Source organism: Trachurus trachurus (assembly GCF_905171665.1).
Source record: "Trachurus trachurus genome assembly, chromosome: 17".
Lineage (NCBI taxonomy): Eukaryota > Metazoa > Chordata > Actinopteri > Carangiformes > Carangidae > Trachurus > Trachurus trachurus.
In genome coordinates, this window is record NC_139900.1 from 15,116,735 (window position 1) to 15,142,697 (window position 25,963).

The following is a 25,963-nucleotide window of genomic DNA, read 5'->3' on the forward strand; positions in this document are numbered from 1 at the left end:
CTTCTTCGATGGGTATTTTCACCCATTTCAGGCATTTTCTATACAAACTAACCTCTCATTGAGAAAAAATACTTGTCTCTTCAAATTCAATTTAACACCTTTTCTTGTGATATGTATTGGTTTTTTTTTGTTTGTTTGTTTGACCATGCTTGAGTGAGGCCGCTCTGCCAGAGCTGCGTGCTAGGGGCTTTGGGGGAGAGAGTTTAGTTGGCCTTGAATAAATACTGATGTCTGTCTGGTTCACATTTGGATTTCACTGCGGCTCAGTGCCAGTTAACCCACATTTCACTTTTATTAGGTGGTCTGGGATTTGTAATTAATGAGTGTATGCAGCCAAACTAACCCACTTACAAAACCTTAAACCACAGTTTTTAAATTGTTTAAGGCAGGAATGCTTAGCTGAGCATTTTTGATTCACCCTAGTCAAGAGGAATTTCTTATAGATGTGATAGTATTCTTTTGGAAACCTACAAACCAACCCCATGTCTGGATATTTTGACGGAATAAAACAGTAGGCTAAGTGTGAAAAAGCATGAATGATGAAACGAGAAATGTTCCAGCTAAAAAAAAAGACCTGTATGCTGTGTGTAGCTACTTTCTGGCAGAAGAAATCATAATGCAGTCATAAAAACCCACTCACCTCAGCGTGCACCTCTGTGTACATGCCAACCAGGGAGTGGCCCAGTGCTGCATGGATCCTTGACAGCTCTGAACCAGGAACATGTTCAGAAATCAGGCTCCACAGGGATGGGCCGGGGCACCAGAGCTGGCTTTCATCGGGAGATTGCATATGAGTGGCAATCTGAGCATTGAATGGATAGAAACATACAGTAGAAGATATACAGTGAGTAATATGCAAAAGTTTGAGCACCACTGGTCAAATTTTAAACATGAAAGTCAAACATGAAACACACTTTTAGAGTGAGAAGGGGGGAAGCAGCACCCTGCAAAAGAAAGGGAAACCCAGGAGACTGGAGACTTGAGCTCTCTGATAACTTTGACCAAGGTATCAGACAAGCTATTTACTATTTACACGCTGTGATAGTTTCCAAAGGGGGGGCAGGCCCTTTCATGCCTTTTGGAGATAATTTAATCTTCCACTCGCTTAACTGTTCACATTAACAGAAATTTTGACCTGGGGTGCCCAAACTTTTGCATGCCACTGTATGTGAGATAAAGGACTTAACTTGAGTATTAAGCAACATTTCAGAGGTGAATAATTATACCCCTGCTCAATACACCCATAGCCTATCTTAAGGACAGCTTCAGGTGTGGTTTTATCATTAGGGATTACAGGTTTTTACTTGTAATGTGGTCGTATTTCTACAGTGTAGCGTCTACTCCTGGAGACTTTTCTCAGCACTAACAGCGAGCTGTAAGCTAATACACTGCATAGAAGTTCGTGTTGTAACAAAACCCTCACCGGTGTTTTTCTTTCCAACTCAGTTGTGTTTACAGCGTGTCCACAGGTTGCTAACGTTAACGTAGACCTGACAGGGAAGCTACAGCGTCTTCCCGTGCAAGTTAACAAGTTGTATCCTAAATGTTCACAGACCCTCTTTTTACAGTTCGACAATTAATCAATTAAAATTATTTCGTAAGGTTAAAGTTTGTTAATACGCTGACTTCGTTTCTACGTGGGAAAAAAACACTCAAACACACTCACCTTAACCGATGTGTTGTACTCAGCAAAGCTGTGGTATCCAGGGTAATCATTCCAGTTGCTAGGGGGAGATATCGCGAGATGTGCAGGTTAGGTCTCTAATTTAAATAGGCCTATTTATTAAAACAATAAATATAAAAATAAAATAATAAAATGAAATTTGACATATAAAGAAATACACTTTGTGTGTGTAGTCTTAATGTGTGTGTTTTATCTAAGTTAATTTAAATTTAAGTGTTGAAAACAAAACAGCTGAACATCTTTTCGGTACTGGGCCTATTTTTAACTTCATTACCAACACATGTGCTCTTGTAAAGGTCTGGTTTAGGCTACTTGCTGATGTTCAACTCGGGGAGGGACAGACCTCAGCTGAGACTGTTGTGTGAACTCTCTCAGAGGCAGTGACTATTTCCCTCTTTATTACCTCCACCCCCTTCCGGGCTTTTTGCAGAAGTGTGCGCAGCCCGGTGCAGCCCCAGCAGACCCCTGTGGAAGGAGTAGCCTACGGAGGTTAAAGTCAAGGATTTTACACTTGGTAACAATGTAAGAAACTAAACAGTTTTGCAAACAAATCCAAGGTGGACGCTTCATTGTTATTTTTTCTGGTCTGGACAAGGTGAATTATTAGATAAATCATGCAGGTTTTCAGTGAGCGCCTCTCTGAGCGCAGGTTACGCACGGCCGTTTTGGCGCTCCTGCTTTGCGCACAGGTCGGTTTTGGCTTCTCGGTCGCCGGACAACAGGAGAGCACATGTGAGGCCAACGGCAGCTTATACTACGTCGGGGAATGGTATTTTCTGGACTCTGATCACTGCACCCAGTGTGAGTGCACTGCAGAGGGCTCTGCGTGTGGCCGCACTGAGTGCACCTCCCTCCCGGCTGCATGCATCCATGTCAGCCACTACCCCACCGACTGCTGCCCCAGGTGTGAGAAGATCGGGTGCGAGTATCGAGGAGTGGTGTACGAGCTGGGGCAGAACTTCCAGGTAAAACTGAAGCGATAACACGCGATATCAACGATCATATTTTGGGGACTGCATGAGCCCATAATGACAACATGAGGCCTATTGTCTTTTACTGTATATGGCCAGAATAATCTATTACGGTCCAAGAATAGTTTATTTTTATGTTTTTCTCTCACTCTTTGCAGATGTATTCCTAAAAAGATTGCAATTCATATATCAGAGATGGAGAATTTACTTTTTACTACTCACATCCACAGTACAGAACCTGTGCTTGGAAGGAGCTTGCTTTATCCCAGAGGCTTCTCAAGGGTCAAGAGCTGAAATATAAAAGTGGGCTGTAAACTGCTTTGAACAGAGGGTTACACTACCTCTGAGTTCAAAACTTAGATGCAGCATCTCATAATCATAAACTGCAACATTTTGAAAACGTTTCTGTCAATAAACAAATTGGAATAATAATAAAAAGGTGAGCACCAGCTCAAACTTGTTGATGTTTGAACATTTGATTTCTTAGTCTCTTTCATGCAGCTTTTCAAAAGATGTCCATCCAAACATAAATGCAACGGTATCATTTTGAAATTAAACTTGTGCTCTTGATCAAAGTTTGTTATAAATGAAGATGAGGTTGCACAAATCTTCTTAAGGGTATTTCATTCCACAACTCTGAACCACTTGATGGTATGTTGCTGTGTAACTTGAGAATGAGTCAGGGAACTGGAGGTAAATGGCGCCCCCTTTTGAGATGGCAAGAGGAAGGTGAGCAGTGCTGGTTGGAAATTCAGCATGATGCTGATGTGCCATTTCTCATCACACAGTCAGTGGTTAACTCGCTTTAACATCTTTAGGAGATTACAAAATGATCCATGCTGAGTATCTCTGTATTTGTCTTTCCTCAGCCATCAGAGTGTGAGCAGTGCACTTGTGACAGTGATGGCATCGCCCGCTGTCTGGTTGCAGATTGTGCCCCTCCACCATGTGTCAACCCCATCTACGAGCCGGGAAAATGCTGCCCTGAATGCAAGGATGGTATGTTGAAAAAGAAGTAATAGAGGACAAAAAGGTTATAGTATTTGTTGATTAAAAGGTTTCTCATAGATTGAACATCACTTATTGTGTTGATAATGTTTGGATTACAGCACATTTTCCTTTGCACTGTGAAGAGATCATTTATACAACAGCAACCATTTAAGTGCTCGCTTGTCTTTGCTATTCAGCTGCGATTGCACTGACCTCTGCTCCTTGTTTCCCTCCAGGTCCTAACTGCTACGTTGACGCCACACGCGGTAAGGTGATTCCTGCGGGGGAGCCCATCTGGGTGGACTCCTGCACCAAGTGTCGCTGTCATGACGGCCAGGACGCAGGCTACTGGGAGGGAAATCGTCTCGCCACCTGTTCTCGCCTCAAAAACTGCACACCTGAACAACCCTCCAGCCAGCAGAACTGATTCACTTTGTCAGCAGAGAACCAGCTGTCTTCCTAAAACACATATTCCTTGATGGATGATCGGCTGTACACCTTCTATGTCTATGAGACCGCGCTGAACCCTCCTCTGCTGCTGCAAATGTCAGCGTAAATGCCAGACGTAACGGATCATCTGCAACTACAGAGACATGTGTGCACAGCAACCGAAGACTTTAATCTTAGCTGCCGTTGCACAAGGATAATCCATCCACACAATTTTTATAACACCGACAATACCAAAGAATTTGTCACTTTGTTGGACAATGACGGACCAACACCTTTCCTCATCTGTTCTGTAAATGACAAACACGGACAAAATTTTAAGATGGACTCAAAGCTCTGGGTTCACTGCTTGTCACATGGTTGTTCGTAATTTGATTCACTGCAGATTTGCAAAACTAAACTACAATATTAACCAAGACAGGTGCAGTATTTTTCATCTAAATTGCTGTTGCTATTGTTTTACTTGTAGCACCTGTGCTCAAGGTGCTGCAAGTAAAAATAAAACCTCAGGCCCTGCAGAGAAGGACTGGCTGGTGCATGCACAGAGGGCAGCCGGTGAAAGATCAATAGGCATCCAACAGCAAACCGTTCCATCTTATGACCCACCCCACCCCCATCCACCCAACAGGTTCATCTGGCCATGAGAAATGTATTTTTGACTTCATCTCCCTGGACAAGGAGATGAATTGTAATTCCTGAAAACCAGTGTAAACAGTGACATGAAGCACAGCAAAACATGGCGAAAGCTATTTTCATTTAAAACCGAGGTGCCATGTTTGCAAAGATGAAATTAAAAACCAACAGCCCTTGTATCTAACCGGTACTTCCAGAGAAAAATCACATAATCAAACAAAATCGTTATCCTTGAAGGTGGCCCTGCTCCAGATACTTGTATTTTTGTGTTTCATCTCCCTGTAGACAGTCATTTCAAAAAGCCAGACCACAGTGGATCAATATGCAGTACTAATGGGCTTTTTACACACCTTAAAAACCCAGAAGATATCTCTTTTTTTTGTCCATTTCCCCACACCTGCTTGAGGAGACAACTAGCCAAACAACAAAGCCAATGTGATTATTGGATGATAAGGAGTTGTAACTGACCTGTCGCAGGATGATGCAGCACCAAAACGTCTGCACAACTGTGATGCAATTTAGACTAGGAAATGGCTTAGCGAAGCAATAAACACTTTGTAGGTGTTCTACGAATTTTCAAGTTCAATTTCCACACTAATTGAAATATAATGAAAGAGACTATGGCCTAACATATGACTGTACAGTAGTTGTAGACACGGGCAATATTGGAAAACAGGGTTTAATTTAATGGACTGTTATTTGTGAATGTACACTGTAGAGCAGGAAAAAAAAACAATATGTAATTTACTGCTTTATTAATTTTTCACCAGAAAACATGTGTAGCTTTTCATAGATGCAGCCATCCCTGTTGTTTCCATTGTCAAAGCGTAAAATGATTATTTACTGTGTTCAGAATCAAAGTGTGTGATGAAATGTTGCATGAAGTGTACTTTCATTTTATACAGGCTCATATGCAACAGATCTGTCTACAATAATTTGTTATGATGTATGACTTTAATCATGAGGGACCTTTGAATGAAAACCAAAAATCAGATTATTTTACTATGCCATATTTACCACATTTAAAACACCCAAGCTGCTTCAGCATGAAGTCGTTATGTTTCACAAAAAATGTCCCCATATTATATATCAATCATATTTTGTCGGAGGACATCCTGAAGGAATCAAGACGACTGTCCTTAGTTAGATCGAAGAGCTGTTCCTCATTTGAATGAATCACCAGAGAGAACAATGATTACGGGAATAGTCTGACAACAGAGTTAGATACCACTTAGCTTTATGCTAAGCTAACAGGCTAGAGTCTAGTTATTGAAGTACAAAGATGAGAGCCCTCTCATCTAACTGCTGGTGAGAAACCAAACAAGTATATTTCCCATGACTTTTCCTTTTAAGTGTGGTTTCAATTTACTGCCTAAAACCAAAGGGAACTGCTACAAACCACCACACCCACCCACATTGTAATGTGTTGTGCTTTTCATATACTGGCTTTCGAAAACATGTCATAAAAGATCCCACATTAAAACACTTTTTCATGCCCATTAATTATCTCTGGCTCTACTTTGCGAGATCAATTAGCTGTTCTGTGAACAGTTTGGCTTCTCTTCCAGAGGATACACTGCTGATTTCCCTGCAGAGCTTTTCAATGCTGACAGCTCGGGACCAAAGCTCCCTGCAAATACAAATGAATATGAAAGAGGCAAAAACAAAAAAAAGTAAAAATAGAGAAAGACAGATAGCTTTACCTTCTAGCTTTAAAGTTGCTCACGATATTGGATGGAGAAGAAAAGAGAAAACAAAAGACTGCAGAAGTCAAAGCTCACGTAATTCACAAGGTGGTATAGCATTTCACCACACAAACAACAGTAACAGGTTCATGGAGGTTGTCATGGCAACAGGAGACTGCGTTGCCAAAAACTGCCAATATTACAGCTCTGAGGTTACTTTAGTCTGCAGGTGGAAACTAATTTCTTATGATGATCCTATTCATGCATTTATTCTGCGGTAACCTGAATAGAAAAGCAGGCACAATGAAACATGCAACACACATTAAAAAGGAACTGACAACACCATCATACAATCTTAACATCAGTTTTATTGATTGTATAGAAAAAGTAGGTCTGATATGACATAATGCATTCTATATAAGATATAACATTTTCAACATTCAATGTACAAAAAAACATAGCTAGAGATACAGTAAATTTTTTAAAAATGACCCCAGGCCTTAAAGTCCTGTCTGCAGCAGGCGAGCAAAAAAATGAATTTGAAAAAGGCTTTCGAATACTTAAAACACCTGAGGTATGCTTGACAACTGGAACAAAAATCAAAAGTCCATTAAGAAACATCAAGCACTCCTTACGGTTGTTTCTATTCTTAAGTACAGGAAATATTTCAAATACGACTTTTTTGCTGAAGTTTCTGTTGCTGATCCAAAACCCATGACACTGTTTATACACACTGGGGCCACGTCTCTCTTGCTACATCCGTAATGTTCTTTTTTTTCCCACATTAACCGTCTATACTCAGCTTATATGCTCTTTGTGTACCTGACCTCGCAAAGGGTTTCCAGGAATTTGCTCTGGAGCTTTCTGAAGTCTGAAGAAAAAAAACATGATGATGCCAAAAGGGTTTTGTCAGCGTGACGCCCTTCAGACAGAAAGCCTGTGTTGTACTGTAGGTGTACGATGATATGCTCAGTGTTACATATTATGGAGACTGAGGACTCTCCTGGATAATACAGTCATATAGGGTTATGTTATAGCTACCAGATAAGTATGTAATTAAGATCTGTGAATCTGAGCAGGAGGAAAAAATGTTGTTTGTGAACACAATGTGGTATCATTGTGAAATCTGTTTTCTCAATGGTTTCGGTCAAGTGGATGTTTTCTCTCCAATAACATTTAAAAAAAAAAAAAAGTAAACCAACTTGCAGTTTAATTACTCAAGAACCACATACCACACACTTCTAATATGCTGTGGTTAATCATTTGCACCAATGATTTAGCCAGGAGAAAGTTCTTGTGCATCATGTAACATTTTTTTATGAGAAAAATAAATTACCCAGATTTTGCACCTTTAAGAGACACACTACCCACGTTGTATTATGGGACATTAAGTGTTTTTGGCCACTACCAAGGACTAAAAGTCAAGATCTCAACCTCTGCTGCTCAAATTTAGACCATTGTTTTTTGTTTTGTTTTTTAAATTTGTATTTCAAAAGTCGTCCAGCTTTATGGAAGTAAAACAAAAAAATTGCCTCTCGGAACAATAGCTGTGACGGTAGGTATCTGTTGTGTACAGATTAAAAGGATTTAAAATCAACAGGTGAATTAGAGGCAAAAGATGATAAAAAAATGTTTCACCTCATATCCCACTGAAAAAAATGATTTTAAAGCAGGATAATGGGTGGAGGTGGATGGATCTGTAATATTGCACAGGGTTAGCTGTAAACAGTGTAGAGAGGGGATTGTATTGACCTCTCCATGTGTAGTCTTGACTACCAAGGACACTGAAACTCACCAGGAGAGCACTGCACTCTGACAAAAAAAAAAAAAAAGGGATCGCAATCCAGAAAAAGAGGGTAGGGAAGAGTGGGGGTTTAAGTACTGAGATGGAGAGAATAGATAGAAAAATAAAGATACAGTAAGTGGCACAGATTCAGAGACACACACAGAGAGGCCCTGTCGATATCTATTGAAAGAAGAAGCACTCTTGTGAGACACAGCTGTGCCTGGAGTGGGCCCACCACAAAGCACAACAGTGCCATTGACACATACAGCTTGGACTGGCAGAGGAAGAAAGAAAAGGCAATGAAAGAGGAGATAATGCAAAGAAAAGAGGGAAGACAGCATGAATGCCTGTGTGTGTGTTTTGGAGACTGTGCTGAAGAGAGATTCAATCACATCCTCCATATAAACATGATTTTTGTCCCACTTTTGTAAACCCAAACAAATGTGTGTTTGTTTCATTATCATCACTCTTAAAATGCAGCACACATTTTCCTTTGAGTGATATTAACCTAGAAAGAATGACCTTTGACCTTAAAATAACCTCCCTTGCCCCTTTTTATACAACTTCTGAAGGCATCAGATTGGTGTTTAGGCGTCAACAGTAACAGCATCGACAGTAGAGATGAGGGAAAAATATGAAACAAAGGGGATAAAAGCAATGCATCAAAGCATAAGACAGTCAAAGGCTTCAATACGATGATGGAGGAAATCATGAAACATTACTTTGTCTGTTCATCTGTCACACAGGGAAAGATATGAAATTCCTATAAGACAATTATTATTAAAACAATTATTTCAATAGGAAATATGTAACAGCAAAAGTTTGATTTGTTTAGCCCATCACTTGTGAGATCTGAAAGTGTGATAAAATAGGTTTTACAGTACAGAACTGACATAATGGTCAAATCTGAAGTAGCAACAGAGATGTCAGTGAAGCTGCTCAAACGATAACTCCTCATTACTGCTTTAAAACTCCCCCATTAGAAAACGTTCACCTTATAACTTCCTGTTTCCAGATATGACACTCTTTTTCTTAAAGATGGGAAGAAAAATGTCGAGAGAGAGAGAGAGAAAATGGCTTACAGTAGTAATAGCATTGAGTTCATGAATTGCAATACTTTAAAAACAAAGGTTGTAGGCTAAAAATAAAAAGACTTTGAAAACACGAGCCATGACTCTATCCTGACAGCTCATCTATGATGTTTGCACTTCTTATGTGTTCAGAGAATATGGTTAAAGAATCGGAATATTTGTGTACCTCAAAAACAATTGCTTCTTGCAGAGACAAAAATATACCTTTAAAGTGCAGATTACTAAAATAAACCTCCATCTTTCTTTATGTTGAGTGAAAAAAAAAAAAAGTTTCTGGAAACCCAATCTCCAATATGATCCACAAGGGGTTAAAATCATAACTGAGCTGTCAGTGTGTATACTATATTTGCCCCTGTCGTCTTCAGTTCCCCTAATTGATTTAAAAATGCATTCCCACGGTAGTACCACCACGTTGCGTTCAGCACACAAGAAAATGCTCCGTATCTTCAATGTGTTCACCTTTGTTGCAAAACTCCCGTTAAATCAGTGTCTGTTTCCAAAGATTGAGTTCATATATCAAAAACGAGAACAAAAAGAGAGTTCTCGGGTGTTTGTTGCTGCTGACGAACATGTTTTATCAGCGTGTCCCAGCACTGTTTTGAGTCTTCTGCTGTAGATGCAGGCACAATACACATTCATTAACTGATAGTGGAGGATTTTGATTGAGTAATTAGATCCAAACAGGTCACTCTCTGATGAAAAATGTCACTACTAAATTGTCTTTTAGCTTCATGTGTCAAGATAAGCATCGGCCGATATCTCTGATATGCAAACCATCTGATAGGGTTCCATGGATCAACACTGCATGTCATTATGTTATGTTAATGTAACAGCTCGCCTCCGGTGGCAATCCCATCTCTACTGTCCATAACCATAAATGCTTAGGAAGTGAATTACTTGATGCACTTGATAACGGGTTTGTTATTTTCCTGATAATTTCCCAACCAGCAGGTACCATATCTCGTCTCCATCACTTTTTCTGTCTTATAGTATCCATGTAAACAGAGTCGCTGGCTTCTATCGCCTTAAAACCTCTTCGGATGCGACCGTCCCATCATCATCGCAGGATATGCCGTGAAAATGTTTCCAAAGAGTAACACAACATTATTGTCTTATCTTTCAATCGCGCGATAACACTTCCTGTCAGTGTCCTCTGCTGATATGCCATCGGATGCCCTCGGTTGTACAAAGGATTGTTAATGAAAAGACTCAGGAGTTTCAGTTCCAGCTTTGATGCCAGCCGACCTTTGTCGACCGTCGATAGACAAGCTTTGGTCCACACTAACTCTGAAGTCACTGATTGGTCAAGGTAGGAGGTGTGAAGCCACTGGCTACTTGAAAAAAAATTCTTGTAGAGCCTGAGTCCTCGATACATAAATGGCAAGCTGAGATCTTAAGAAAAAAAGAGAGAGGGGGGTAAAGAGAGAGAAAAAGACCGTGATGTGCTTGTGGCTACTTTTCCTTTCACCTCTCCAGTTCCTCCAGATATGTATTTTCTTCATGTCTTTCGTTAAGACTCTCTTCTCTCCGTCTTTCCCCTCCACTCAATGTGCATCACCCCCCTCATCTTCCTCTCTCTAACCCTTGATAGGCCGAGGCGGTGGCTTGCCGATCTCCACAGAGATATTTGTGTACAGCGGATACCTCTTGACCTGAACCAGTCTGTAGGTCAGAGAGCTGATGCCGTCCTTCTTCATCGTGTTCTTTGTGTTCTGTATTTTGTTGAATCTGAGGGATGAAAGACAGAAAGAGAGCGAGAAAGAGAGATGGAGGGAAATGGGGAGACAATAAAGAAAATTAGATTCAATTCAGAACAGATGAGAGGAAACAATAGTGCCAGAACTTACATGAGATTCTTGTTTGATTGCTTGAATATGGTTTGGGTTGTTTGTATGCATATTACACTTCTGGAAATGCACATAATTATAACACTGCACTGTGGGGTACAATAAAAAAAGATCATCATCATCTTCATCATCCATGTTTTTTGTTGCTCTTTTATTATTCGAGAGAGGGTTACCACAACACTCACAACACAATGCTGAGATTCAAGACGACCACAAAGCATGACATATGGAGAAAAAAGGCTTTTCACGTTGATCAAATGCAACTATCTAATCTCAAGTTTTCTTGATTTATAACACCTTAAAAAGACTTAGTGTCCTTTTTTCCCCATCTGTTGGATATATCTATTAGTAATAAGACCTGTTTTTCTAACTGTTTATGCCCCAAAGAAATAAAAGTGCTCAATAATTTACAAGGACAAAAAGCAAATAATAAAGAAAAACACTTTGTGTAGCAAAAAAAAAAAAGTGTTTTTCTTCCTATTGTGGTTTGTTATTTTTGTTTCTATTATATCTTGTCATCTCTTTGCTGGTTTCCCTTTCCTTGGTGTTTCTTAACCTTGGCTGTAACTTTCTGGCACAACACAACATAGATCCCTACCACAGTTTAATAAAGCACAAGTCGTCAAAAAGAAATATTAGGTCATCAAACACCCCACATATATCTTCTATGACTATACTTTAGGCTAATGGCATCAGGAATGGCTTTTAGATTGGCTGCAAGTAAAACAAATAGAAGTAAGTTTGGGTTCAATCCAGAAGCCATTAGACTTGCAAACAGCCGTAGCACAAGAACGGGCCACTTTGCCTCGTGTACAGTACCGACTGATGAACACACTTGTGATTTCAAACCTTGACCCTTTTGAAGATCATTGTGTATTTTAACTTGGTGTTATGTTTGTGTTATTGAAATGTATTTGTGGACCTGTTGTCTTGAAAAGCTCCTTATAAATGAAACACCCTGAATATAATTTATTAGTGGTCCCTTGTCAGAGTCCCAATGCCCTGGTTGAGAACCACTAGTCCAGAGAGTCCACTTGCTTAGTGTTGCAGATACGGATGGGAAATGAAGTTCACAATTGTAGTTTCGAAGGTCCAACGACATAAGAGACTTTTATAGGAAACAAACACAATGCATCACAAAATCCAAGAGGAAATCAAGACAGAAGGAAAATCGGCAAATCAGAATAATGTAAGCAGAAGTGCTGTATATGCAACAATCAATCAAACATCCATTTACACAACACACACCAACATCAGCAATCACATTAAACCCACAGGATGTAAAGAGAAACTGCTCTGCTAAACTGTTTAAAAATGATGTGTAATGTTCATCGATTATCCTTCACAATGCCGATCCTGACCAACAGGTGGTGCTAAGGCATCGCACTGTGACTCAACTCTATGGCATTATTATCCATCATATCCACCGTGGTTCGTTTGAATTATGCTGGAATATCCTTCCTTCCCCATTGGCCGTGCTTCAGCAGTTACATCAGAATCTGCTCTGATTTTAGTATTAAAGACGGGAAAATAATTCACACAGTGTGTCAGACAGTAACAAACTGAGCTGCTGCTGCTGCTGCTGCTGCTGCTGCTGCGCTTCAGTTCAGTGTGTGATGCAACCTCAGGCATTAAAACAGGATTCATAACACAAACCTTCCCGTAACCCTCGTAGTAGTAGCACTGAGGATAGAAATGAGGCCACAGTGTGCAAGAGTCTAAATGCAGGTTTGTGTCTTAATTTGCTTTTTCTTTTCTTTTTTTTTGTCTGTGAACAGAGGAATATCTGATGTGTGTGTGAACGCCCAACCGTATACATGCATCCTCTTTTCAAAAATACAATGGCGACTGACTCCAACACAGAGACGGTCTTCTTAATGACATGCTCGGACGTGCAAGTGGAGTTGACACCTCAGGCCGACATGGACCAGTGAGTCTACAGATCCTTGTCAGAGCTGACTAGTGAACATCTCTCTCCTCTTTCAGCATCGCCCTCTCCTCCTGTCACTCTCAAATCAAATCAAAAGGAGCTTTACTGGCCTGCAAGCTGGAAAAAAAACGTTGTCAAGCATCTTTCCCTTGAACAATATCATACAATAAGATAAAAATAGACTTATGAATAGCAGGAACTGGTGCTTCTATCTAAAAGCTGAGGGAATTAGTTTAAGAGACAGATTGCAAAGAAAGAAAGAAAGAAATAATGATAGAGAGGGAAAGATAGGAGAGAACGCAGGCGGTTAAAAGTGAAATGAGGGCCGGATGACAAGGGAAGAAAATGGAGGATAGATAGGCAGAGAGATAAATATATATCAGAGGAAGTGAGTGACAGATGGAGGGAGCAAGATACTGATATTAAAAATAAAGTGATTGAGAACTGAGTGAAAAATGAGAAATCTTTGGATGAATCTATCAAATAGCAGAGATTATAAACAATAAACTAATCCCTACATACATATAATAACAAATATGGACGCTACTGGATGTGCAGAGTCTTTTCAAACCTATTAGTCTCATTTATTTCACTTTCATTTGAGAGAGCTATAGAGGGCATTAGTCTTGTTTTCAGACTGAATCCAAACTGGGCTAAGAAACGCTGTTTTAATTCCACCCAGGGTCTCATAGGAAAATGTTTCCGGTTTAGTTTCTCAACAACAGCTTGTCAAACTGGCAACGGAGGGACACTGTGCTCTTCATATGATTGTAGGAAAATGTCACAGGGGATTTGTTTTTTGCTTATTGGCTTTGTCACCAAGACTTAGATGAAAAGATTGTCTATATGCTAAATATAAAGCGCCTGGGTGGAGGAGTGGATGGTGTGTTTTCCATGTTAATGGGAGTATATCAGATGAAAAAGGCCATATAAAGCTCTCTACTGTTCAGTAAAGTTCACTACAAACTTTAATATACTGTGCTCAACAATCACACATTAGTTTCAAAATGTGACAATATACGACAGAGTCAGACTAGCCGCTTCCTCCTTTTTCCAGGTACTAATGGCGGATGCTAAGCTGATATGCTCGCAGCAGCTTCATGTTTAGCGTAGAGTGAGAAGAGTGGTATAAATCTCTTGTCATTATTACTCTTGGTAAGAAAGCGAATAAGTGTATTTCACCAAATGTGAAACTTTTAGAGAAGCCAGTCTCTTCTCTTTCTTCTCTCTCCCTCTTTCTCACACGCACTCACAGACACACACACACACACAGACACACACACAGATTATGCACTTTCCTAGGACGATAACATATGAATGGAATATTGAACAGCATTACTGTGCATCTCATTCATCTGCAATGCACGAAGCTGTGCTTGCTAGACTAAATGTGTGTGTGTGTGTGTACTAACTGATACTCGCGGCTGGTGATGAATGTGTCTCTTTCTTACTTCCGCAGGCCGAATATCTCATTGCTATGCTTAACCAGCATCTCCGAGAGGGCTGAGAGAATGGACTCCTGTGTGAGAGAGCGTGCATGTTTGACTGAATGTGTATAGTATAAATGTGTGTGTGTGTGTGTGTGTGTGTGACTCTGTGTGTGTGTGTGTGTGTGTGTGTGTGTGTGTATCAGGGTGAATGCGGGGTAGATGGTAAACATTCATCAAACAGTCGAGACAACGTTCCCCTTGATAAACACTGGACATTACGCAAGTACTCCAGAAAATCTCTCCCAAAAGGCTCAATCATTAATCTGAATCTAAACAGAAAGGCAACTCTGCACCCGAAGACAAAGAATGGAAACAGAAGCTCAGTTTATCTGTGTAATTGAGTGACAGACCTCTGTGATTACAACCCCAGAAGTAAAACAGGGCTCTTAAAACATTTCAGGAAGACAAATTGATGTCACAGGTTGATGTTGCTATAGCTCGACTGTGGAAATGAATGTTTCCAGGTTCACCTTCATTCATAAAAATGTGATTTAATACGTTAACATTGGTTGTTGTTAGTCTGAGGTAGATTGGGACTGTTCAGGGTGCAACGTGAAAACAAGAATTTATGATTATGTGATGGCCTAATAATCTGAGCGATCATCTCAAAAGCACAAAAATATTGTACATCCTGAATACAACAGAACACAGATGTGTACAAAGACTGTGGTTTAAGTCGTTTCTCTATTTGGAAATCAAACTCATGAGGAATATGACAATTCTAACAAAAAGTCATTTCTCTTTTATACACAGTTTCGAGTAGTAATACAACTTTCAAATGTCTTTCTGTTGATTTGAGTTTTTGGTGTGAGGTGGGCTGGCAATTTGAGCCACCATCTGGTCGACCAAGCTGAAATTCATGTATCTCAACAAGTACTTGACAGATTTCCGTGGCTTTTATTCAACACGTGTTCACGGTCCCCAGAGGATGATTCCCCCTGATTTTTTTTTTTTTTTTTTTTTACCTCTAGCACCACTATGAAATTCAGATTTATGTGTTTGAGTAAAATATTTAAAACAACTCTTGGTGAGTTGCCATGACATACAGAGATTAGTGTCCCTCAGAGGATAAACTCGAATATCTTTGATGATCTCTTCATTTAGTCTAGTGCCATCATCAAGCCAGATACCTTATAACTAAATATCTGCAAATATGCTGCTAATGACATTTGGTTGTGCTTTGTGTTAAGTGCTAATTTAAGCTACTATAGTAAGACACTTCACATGTTACTAATGCAATTTCATTGCTTGTTCTATTGAGTCATATCAGTATAAATCCACACAGAGGGATTCATAAATATATTTTTGGGATTTACGGTTAACGTAGAACAAATCCACAAATCAAAATGAAAAATATATTTCTGATGCCCACACAAATATTTCTCGTCAGATTTCTCCCACTTTTCAGATTTTATTACTGATCTGACTCAGTTCTCAAAGACCTGTATTTCCTCTCATATTTTTCTAAGAAAATATCAGGGGGTAAGGGTTTGACACTCTCTTGAAGAGAAACCAAAAAAGCCCTTAAAGCCGCAATGAAATAAATGTAAAATTTTCTTCATGCGGTGAAAAAGTAATGAAAAGTGATGAATTTAAATTTCAGGTCCAAAGAGAGATAGAGTGAGAGAGTAATGTTAAAACACTCACACTGTCTGAGTAGAGCCATGAGGTAGTCAGTCCTCCCTTCAAAACTTCCTGATTATTCGAGCCAGCTCGCTTTATTTAAGCCTAAACCCCATTTATTTTCAAAATATCCTTTAAGCCGAAATATCCGAAACATTATAATGAGTGTCCAGGAGGGCTGTAGAAATAGAAAGTTTGTGCCGGCTAATAGGCCTGCTTTCTTCTGCCCCTTGCTACGGTTATGAATAATGTATCGGCTCCAAATAAATAGCGTCCCTGTTGGTGTCACCTCATATTGAGGAAGTCTGGTCCACTGACCAGAGAGGGAGTGCAGAGCGACAAGCGAGCGGAGGAGGAAAACGGGAATGCACAGGAACACACACACACACACACACACACACACACACACACACACACACACACACACACACACACACACACACACACACACACACACACACACACACACACACACACACACACACACACACACACACACACACACACACACACACACACCTTTCAGTCTAGTGGCTGATTTATTGACTTTGATGAAAGCAACTAGACGAGCCTGACCTAGCTGCTCTCATCTCTATTGGTGTCATTTCAGCAAGCAATTACTGAGGGATTGTTGAATATCTCTCTCTCTCTCTCTCTCACACACACGCGCGCACACACCCACCCACCAAACAATGATAGATGACATGTTATACAGGCCTGGTTATTTTAGACATCTTCAAATTTGGGTTGGATTGTTAGTTTTAAAGTTAAACCACTTCTTGATGGAAGTCTGACATTTCACTGGTTTGAGCAGAACCTCAACACAGGTAGAAAAAAATGTCTGTCATTTCTTTTCAGCAGCTGATGTCACAGGCTTGGCTAATTTGAAGTCCTGCCAGTATGTTTTTTATCAGAGGTGTTATATGGGAGATATACACTTAAAGAAAAGCCTTTTAGACCGTATTTTGAGGTAACATCTCCAAAGTGTTCTTTTTTTTCATCAGATTTGACGAGTGTTTCTCTAAATGCAGTTTTTATGTCCTACTGACCATTAAAAGTGCGGTTATGGCTTTCTCTCCAATTTAAAATAGGAGCCAGATCTCGTTAGACCAAAATAACAGCCTAGGGGCGTTTCCAAGATGGCCGGCAAGTGATGACTCAACTGTTAGCATGGAGAAGGGAAAGACACATGAAAAAAATACCAAAATATATTTTTTAAAAAGCCTATGGTTTAGAAATATGTAGCCAGGGGTTGCTTTTCCAGAAGAATAAGTTGCTACAAAGACAGGATTCATTATTGATGATGCACAATAGATGTAATTTATCTTTTGAGGACTGGTAAAGCAACAATTTGAACCAAATCTTCACCAGTTCAGTCACACATGAAAATAAATAAGATTAGTTTGCAAGTTTTTAAAATATTTCTTTGCTCATCTCTCTGACAAAAGAGCTGATGTTGTGTGATTAAAAGAAGGAGGGGCTCTGTGGCTGTACAGTGTTCAAATCAAAACATATCACGATTCTTAGGCTTGATTAAAAAAAAAAAAAACTATCACTCCTCTTCCCCACTTTACTCTTGTTGCCAACAATTTTTAATCTTTTTATAAACCAAAATAGGAGCCACAACTAAACTAGACCCTCACTTAACTGTGAACCATGCGGCAGCACAATCCTGTCAAAATCATGTGACAAAATAATATAACGAGAAAAAGAACTAAAATATTATTGGAGGAGGGAAAAGAGTTCACTATATCTTTATTTGACCCCAGCCCCTGCAGCTATCGATTTTTGTGTTGAGAGGCATCGCTGCACGGCCCATCCAGGCATGAAAACGGGGGCTCTTAGAGGAGAATAAACAGTGATAATCCACGTTTAAGCAGCTTAATGTGAGGTGCTATACCCCTGGTGATTAATGTGTCTAGAAGGGCTCATCTCTGCATATTGGGTCTCATTCATCAAACCATTAAATAACACATTTATATGGGAAGCATTTTTACACGTTTGTCTGAAAAGCAATTTAAATGGGTGTTGCCAAAAGAGCAACATTTAAATCCCCCGGCTGCATCTCTGAAAAGCAATTTTTGTTTTATTAAAAATGTTTTGGACTTGGCATTTTAAAATCTTCCACTCTTGTCAGTGACCAGAAAGACCGAGCAGTGGTCCTCAGAGGGTTGTTCCTATTTTTATTTGGCTTAGGCATTTGATACTTGCACATATGGAGGCCCCATCAACTGTGTCTAACTGTGTCCCGCAACACTGACTTTACTGCAAACCAGGATTATGCATTCAGTAGTTTCAGTATTTATGCAACTTGCATCTATTAGCAGAATGTGAAGGACCAGAAATCTTTGAAATCCGTGTATGTTATTTATTCAGCATGTCCTCATGTCTCTATGCATTTCAGTGCCTTCTTGCATGAATCTTTTAACATCCAGTCATGAGTGAAATGTTTTATCAGTTACAGGGAGAACTATTCTGCAAACGCAAGAGCAATAAAAAAAATATCTTTATTAAATCCAGTTTTCTCTTTTATTCTTTTTTTCCCCCCTTCTTACCAGCAAGCTACAACAAAGCTACAACAACTGCAAACACAGAGGTCATGTCCTCATCAGAACTTTTGGTGACTCGTTTGTGGGATTATAAAATGTTGTTGCTCATTATTCTCTAGAGAATAAATAAATACAAACTACAAATGATGGCTGTAAGGTTAATTCCGTAATTTTTCTTAAAGAAAACAAAACACCGAACATAAACAGATACTGAGGAGATAGAGCATTTTCTCGTTGGGGAAAAAAAGTCTTATTGGGTCATTTTAGAGATGTGTTATATGATAACTTGGCTAGAGTTATTATAACACGGGTAAATTAAAATGCTTAATGGTATCACTAGTCACTATCACAGTATCACTAACACTTACATTTTTTCAGGTAATTTTAAAAGAGAGAAGATCAGAAGTCGGTAAACCGACAGCCTTATGGATTATAGATTCTTGTCTGTTCATCAACAATGTCAATTATTTGTGATATTGAGTTGTTATTCAATCAAAACATTCGAATGATCTCTTGTATAGTCAAAATAGTGTTTGAACTCTTCAGATCCAGGCAGTGTACATGTTGCTTAGACCAAATAGAGGACACACAAGCATATCAATCTTAGCTAAAGAAGCAGATGTAAATATAAATACATAATAATGTACTTTCAAGATGTATTATATGTAGGATTTTCCCTTTGCTGGCTGTGTTATGAGGCGTTTCTCAGTGGGCAGCTGCTGGAGTTCTGCACAAAGAGTCGGCAGCTCTCAGGCATGATTGTACACAATGCGAGTGTGAAAAATAGAGAGGGCATAAAAAAAGAAAAGAGTTCTAACCGTCTCTGCTTAAAGGTTAAAGTATCTTTAGCATGTCATTCCCACAAAACTAGACAGGATGAAATAAGATAATGTGAGAAGCAACAAGGAGAGGAATCAGTATAGACTGTTACCACGTCTCACTGCTGGCCTTATATCATCTGTGTTGCTCCTGTATCTGAGCAGTATATTCCTCTGTAGCTAACACCAATTATAGGAACATGTTATTGATAGTGTGCCCTCTGCAGTGCCACATTCATAATTCTCTCAAATGGAGATGAGAAAGTTTGGAGTGAAACATGTGGACCGCGTTGCCGCGAAACAAAAGCAAGCACGATCGATCTGTGATGTAAAGCTGGAGAAGGAGTTTAGACAATGATGCAGTACCTCTGTGGGTTGGCCTCGTTGTGTTTGTCTCGCTCGTGTTTAATCATTCTGTAGCGGCCGATGCGAACGTCTGGCCTGGACACCTTCATCCCATTCAGAGTGATCCTGCAACACATTCAGATACAATATCTATTAGAGAGCGCAAAGAGAAACAGACACAAAGACAAAGAGGTAGAGATAGATAATAGGGAAAAAAACTGAGGAGGGGGTGGAGGTGAACACATTGAGGTGATCATTTAAAAGCTAAAACCATCAAATTTGAAGCATTTTTGCTCAAGAAATGACATGAATCAATCAATTAATCAATGAATGCAGTGATTATTAAAGGTGACATCTTCGATTTGATTGTTTTATAAAATCAACAACAGCCAAAATAATTGATTTACTGTAACATAAAAGAGAAAAAATAATCAGTTCACCAACTGATTAATCCTTTCAGCACAGAAAACATACAGAGACAATGAGATCGTCAACATCTGAATAAGTGCACGTGGCCTTAAAGTGAAATGTTTTTACCAAAAGAATTCCTCCTTTCACAAAACAGTGGCTATAAAACAGGAGATGACGGCCAGGACAGAAACCCATTTGATTTGTTTAACCCGCGACTGCTGAAGCCTCTTATTAGCTGCACTTTGAAACATATTTTCTACAAGGACTATGGATTTCACAGCCCATTCCTTCAGCACATTCACAACAAAAGGTTCGCTTCTGCGCTAGCTAAAGACCAAGGCCGCGGAGAGAGAGAGAGAGAGAGAGAGAGAGAGAGAGCGGCTGCAGTCGCTCAGTCAGCTATGTGGGAATCACAGCAACGAGCAACGAGCTGCACTGATTTTCCACCAGGTTCAACCAATTAACCCGTGAGCCTGGAACACGCCGACCTCCGCCGTGTGTGCACCCTGCAGAGAAAACTGTGGTAAAAGTTCATTTTGTTTCTGTAATGTTCCCAAAGTTATGTAATTCTACTAGTCTCCTCTTCTACTTTGGCTTGAATGAAGAAAAAGAAAGTAAAAAAAAAAAAATCCTGAGCACCACAGAACAAATCTAGACAGGACGAGGATACGAGGCTGGAAAATTAATGCTGTGATTGTTTACGCTCTGTAGTATCTGTAGCATCCTAATTAGCTGCTTTGTGGGATTACACGCTGCCTTTCATTTTGCGCTCTACCTTGCAGAAACTATTCACTCTTGCTCTCTTGGACTGAAACCACCATTTTACAGTGTATTTGCACTGTGAGAGGATCATTTCACAGCCACTACACACGGGGAATAATTGCAGCGACCAATAACTCAGAATACAGTTTGAATCCCAGACCTATTAAGGAAATATAAATGTGAACTTGGCTCTTAGTTGCTAAAACTTCCTATTAAATCATTAGGCTTCTATTCACACACAGGGCTCTCAGGCCTGTGTTTGCCAGAGTTCACATCATAATTGCCCTATAAACACTCACACAACAGACCAAGTCGTCGTCCCCTGACTCCAGCTGAAACCCCTAAACAGGAAGGCCAGACACAAACTGTTCAACTCTTGGAGTCGTGAGCATCAAGAAAACATGGGGATTTTACAGTGTGTTTCAGTTAAAACAAAGCATGAGATCAGGACTTTGAGACACAGTGGCTTTTGTCGTATTACAACTAAGATGCAATACAAGGGCAAATCTGCACACAGATTTATATCTAATGCAACAACAAATGGAGTGGAGGCAACACAAACAACATATCTGTTCCACATAAAGCCCCTTCTTTAAACCCACAGGTTGACAGAGACATTGATATTCATACCTGCAATGATATAACGGATTGTGTATGTGTGTGTACGGAATGAGCAATTCTTATTTGCCGCAATGCTCTGATTCCTGCCGTCTCTTTGTCTTAAAAAGCATTCATGCCTGATATTGCTCCTCAACAACTTGTCGTCTACTCTACACTTCAAATTCCTCTTCTTCACTCTCCTCTGCCCTCTGTTCCTGCTTTTCACATCCTCCTTTCTGCCTCATTCCTCCTAACCCATTTCTTGTATCTTCATTTCTCTCTTTTTTTTTCCATCGAAGGCTGACATCTCATGTTTGTTCAGTATATTCAGGGTTAAGAGTCAGGAAGTATTTGACTTTTCCAACAGTTTCTTTCCCCCTGACATAGCCTAGTAAAAAGCCTCTGCATAAGCATTTTATACTAAATCTTACATACTAAATAATCTATTTCGTTTCTTTTTTCAAAAAACAACATGTTTTTTTGTCTTTGTTTCCATATTTGATGAGATGATTAACATCAGTTGAATGTCTGTGTGAAGCTGGAATCAGGATGTGTTAGTCTAGCCTAGCATTAAAGGGGACATATTATGGAAATATCACTTTTTCAAGGCTCTTTAACGTGTTTGTGTTGGGCTCCCTATAGATTGGCTCCCTAGATTGAAATCCATGTGGTTTTAGGAGCTGTTCCCTCAGATGTCTTCCAATGACGTAACTAGCTTTCGAATTTGCATAACCCCACCCCCACCGGATACCAGTACAAGGGTTGGGGCGGGGAAAGCAGTGGCTGATTTGCATTTAAAGGGACAGGCACCGAAACCAGCCGTTCTGAACAGGGCTGTTTTGAGCTGATGAAAAGAGAACCGCAATGTTTGATCCTTGGGGTATTTTGACCAAAGCATGTCACAGACATGTCTTTGACACCTGGGAACTATTTTCATTTGTGGAAAAGGGGCATAATATGTCTCCTTTAAGACTGAGCAGAGGGGGGTAAAGAGCTAGCGTATCTTGTACTGTAATCAATAATAGAGCCATATTCATAGCTTCAAGAAGAACCTGCTACATGTAAGTTGTACAAAAACAAACCTTAGATGTGAGACATGACGTGTTAATGAGTTTCTGTGCTTTGGACAGAGATGCTAGCTGTTTTCTCTTTCCTCTAATGCGTAGGCTATGCTAAACTAGTATTGATTTATTGCTCTAACTCTTCCTTTGCACTGTCCTTTGTAATCTGTTTCTCTCCTCTATCGCTTTTCATATCTCCTGCTTCCTTTCTCAGCCCATCTTTGAGCATCTTCATCTTTTCCGTCCTTGCCAACTTCTTTTTTTTTCGTTTTCTGCTCCCGCTCCATGCGTTTCTCTCGCCGACTTGCCCGTTTCACCTTCCTTCACCTCCTCTCCTTCTCTTATCTCTCCACCTGTCTCTCCTCTCCTCCCATCTTCTCTCCAGACTGGCAAAATGTAAATAACCGAGAATGCAACCTTGCACCATCAAAAGCACTGAGAGAGGCAAAACTCAAACTCCATCAAAACAACCCTCCCTAAATAAATTCACTAGAAAACTGAATAAAAAATATTTTCCTCCTTCTTTCTCTCTCCCTGCCTCTCTCTGTCTCTGACTTTGCTGACTTAGCACACATGCATAAATGGTGTGTGTCTGTGCGCACATGTGAACATGCATTTGCATATTTTAGAGATTTATTATGGTGCAAATAATGTGTATGAGAGAGTGACCTCGACATACCCTCTCCTTCTCTTCCACATCTTTTCAGTGAGCTGAACTAAACATTATGCTTCTGTTCTGAATCTTTAAAATAATATTTGTGCCAGATGCCCTGCAGATCATATGTCTCATATCTCATATTTTGAGATTCAAGTCAAGAAATATATTTAAGAGCAGATCAAAAATTTGTTTGGGTTGTTCTTTGCTGTGAAGACAAATGTGTAGTTGGCTGTGTTTTGACTTTTGATGAGTGTGGTGGAAGAAAAATACTGAAATCCTTTATGTAGAAGTACTACTAATACCACAGACACTTAATGTAAAAGTCATTCAAAAAGTATTAAGTACAATGGTAGTTTTAGGTTATTTCAAGTATCAAAAGTAAAAGTAGGTTACTTGTTTTTGCAGAACATCAGCCAGTCAGACAGATAAAATATTATATACTGGCTACATAATTAATATTCATACTCTTTAAACATGCAGTAAACAGAAGCTACTGGCTTTAATCCAGTGGTTGCCAGTCTCCAAAGGTTCATATGATGAAACTGAGCATTCATGAGATTTCTAATGGTAAGAAAAAATAAATAAATCTGAATCTTTTTCAGACTTTTTTTTTTCATCTTTGCTTTTTGTGAAATGATGGAGGGTTTGATCCTTTTTAGCCTCAAAGAATTCTTTGAATAAAACCACAAGAGAAGATTAGTGTGGCAATGTAGAAGAAACTAACAACTGAGAGACAGCTGAAATGTGACAAGTTGCCCCAAGTAGAAAATATCCTTTTGGAGATCACATATCAATAAAACTTGAGTTTACGGATTTATTCTATAGCGTTATTTTACAGTAGCTAACATGTTTTGCTTTAACATAGGTGTCTCTGTAATATTTCCCTCTGATATGTAGTGCCGTTACCAGGGTATCACACCACAGTGATGATTAATAATAGAGATAATTAATCAGTGCACTGAAACTTAGAATATGAATTAACATGTCAGCGTCACATAAGGGACATGCTTCAGTAAGAAAAAAAACTGAAGATACATAATATAATGTCTGGTCAAGTATCAACACAAAAACAATTTAGAGGTGCAATAATACCGGTATATAACATCTTATTTGTGGTTTCTAATTGACTTTGCAGGCGATAATGGAAAGAAAAACCTCAGAGAGCTCCTCATATCAGCACATTTCCCACTGACTGTACAACAACTGTATAAACCCCCTTAAATCTCTCATAAAGGCATTACACACCGCTGCTGCTTCAGTAACAGCTGCTGGTGATACATGGCTCTCACAGAGAGAGATGTTGCCAACAGTCAGCATTTCCCATACACAGGTTGCAGATTAGGCCCTGCCCAAAAAAAGGGCTGCATCGTCTTCTTGCCTCCAGAGACCAAGTGTGATGGTTAATGTGAGGCTCACGCATCAAAATCTAATACATCAACCTCTAAGTAAATGTCAAGTGTGCAGAAGGCGAAGAAAATTATGAGTCTAAGTCTACAGAGAGGACATAATTTATGACTTGCAAAAGCTTCAAGAAGGTGTAAATGCACAGACGCTTCAAGTGTTTGGTTTGAGATTTAAAGTTCTCGTCCTTCAAGTACTCGTTGAAAAATTAAGAAAACAGAAAACATCAAATTAGTGTCTGTTGTGAAAAGCTCATAGTCACAAAGCAAAAAAAAAGAAGAAATACCCTCAATACTACAGTATTTTTGTTTCAATGACCACTCATATGCTCTCTCTATAGCAAAATGTGTCATCATTTCAGTATCTTCTTGCATTAATCTTTTAATATCCAGGGAGAAGCAAGTGCAAGTCACCATGCTTTAAAAATATCTGAAAAGTATCTTTCTTTTTTTCTTCATGCTGTAACTTTCTTTGTCCAGGTTGTCAAGCTTTGGAGGTGATGGCCCCAGTGTTGTCAAACTTTGGCATTATTGCAAATAATCCTCAGTGTAAATAGAAGCAGTTTTCTGGATCCTAACACATATTTTGATCAGAGTGTGTTTGCTTGTGTAAAATTATCCTTGAATCTCCACCCATAGACTTCGCTGCCTGCTTTCAAATCTTCTTTGATAGTCTAAAGAAGTACTCTCAGAGGATGGGTCGGCTCTCCATTGCCTCGTACATCTGTCAATGAGAAACTCTGCATGATGATTAAATGCTCGTCCGTGATGCTTCTTCAGAAACAGAGACATGAAGCAACAACACAGCTCAGGGTTGTTTTGTATGGGTCGGAAAAGGAAACGCCCACTTCAGCTGCGACCTTGTCGGGTTGTGTGCGTTGTTGTGTGGACGCATATGTTTGTGACGCAATGTGCTGTGAAGAAACTAATCAAATAGTTTCTCCTCAATCTCGGAGACAGCAGAGAAAATGTGTCCTTGACCTGAACTAAACTTCAGCGGGAGCACAAACTTACACACGGCAACTGCACATCGGCGCACTCATTATTTTTCCACTGCTCTGACAGTAGTAGGCAGTAACGTGGCGTGACAGCGTAGTGCGAATATTATGTAACGAACATGACACCGAGGACACAGTGGAGTTGCAGGATTCAATTCTTCACTGTCTCCTGTGTGATGTATGT

The 25,963-nt window shown here is 39.6% G+C and overlaps 2 protein-coding genes across 2 annotated transcripts in view; one reads left to right on the forward strand and one right to left on the reverse strand.

Moving 5' to 3' along the window:
* Nucleotides 1-2,163: 2,163 nt before the first annotated feature.
* On the forward strand, nucleotides 2,164-4,072 carry LOC311000166 (von Willebrand factor C domain-containing protein 2-like; the record flags this gene model as incomplete). Its single annotated transcript, XM_083990804.1, has 3 exons — nucleotides 2,164-2,649; nucleotides 3,525-3,654; nucleotides 3,882-4,072. The coding sequence occupies exons 1-3, from the start codon at nucleotides 2,299-2,301 to the stop codon at nucleotides 4,070-4,072; spliced, it is 672 nt and encodes a 223-aa protein (XP_083846930.1). The 5' UTR covers nucleotides 2,164-2,298.
* Nucleotides 4,073-10,613: 6,541 nt separating this feature from the next.
* b4galt2 (UDP-Gal:betaGlcNAc beta 1,4- galactosyltransferase, polypeptide 2) overlaps nucleotides 10,614-25,963 on the reverse strand; it is a gene marked incomplete at its 5' end in the record, with an annotated part of 151,897 nt that continues 136,547 nt past the window's right edge. The window contains 2 exons of the mRNA XM_083991142.1: nucleotides 10,614-11,015; nucleotides 19,911-20,015. Of these exons, the coding sequence (XP_083847268.1) occupies nucleotides 10,865-11,015; nucleotides 19,911-20,015 (256 nt within the window). The 3' untranslated portion in view covers nucleotides 10,614-10,864. The remainder of the gene's footprint in view (nucleotides 11,016-19,910; nucleotides 20,016-25,963) is intronic.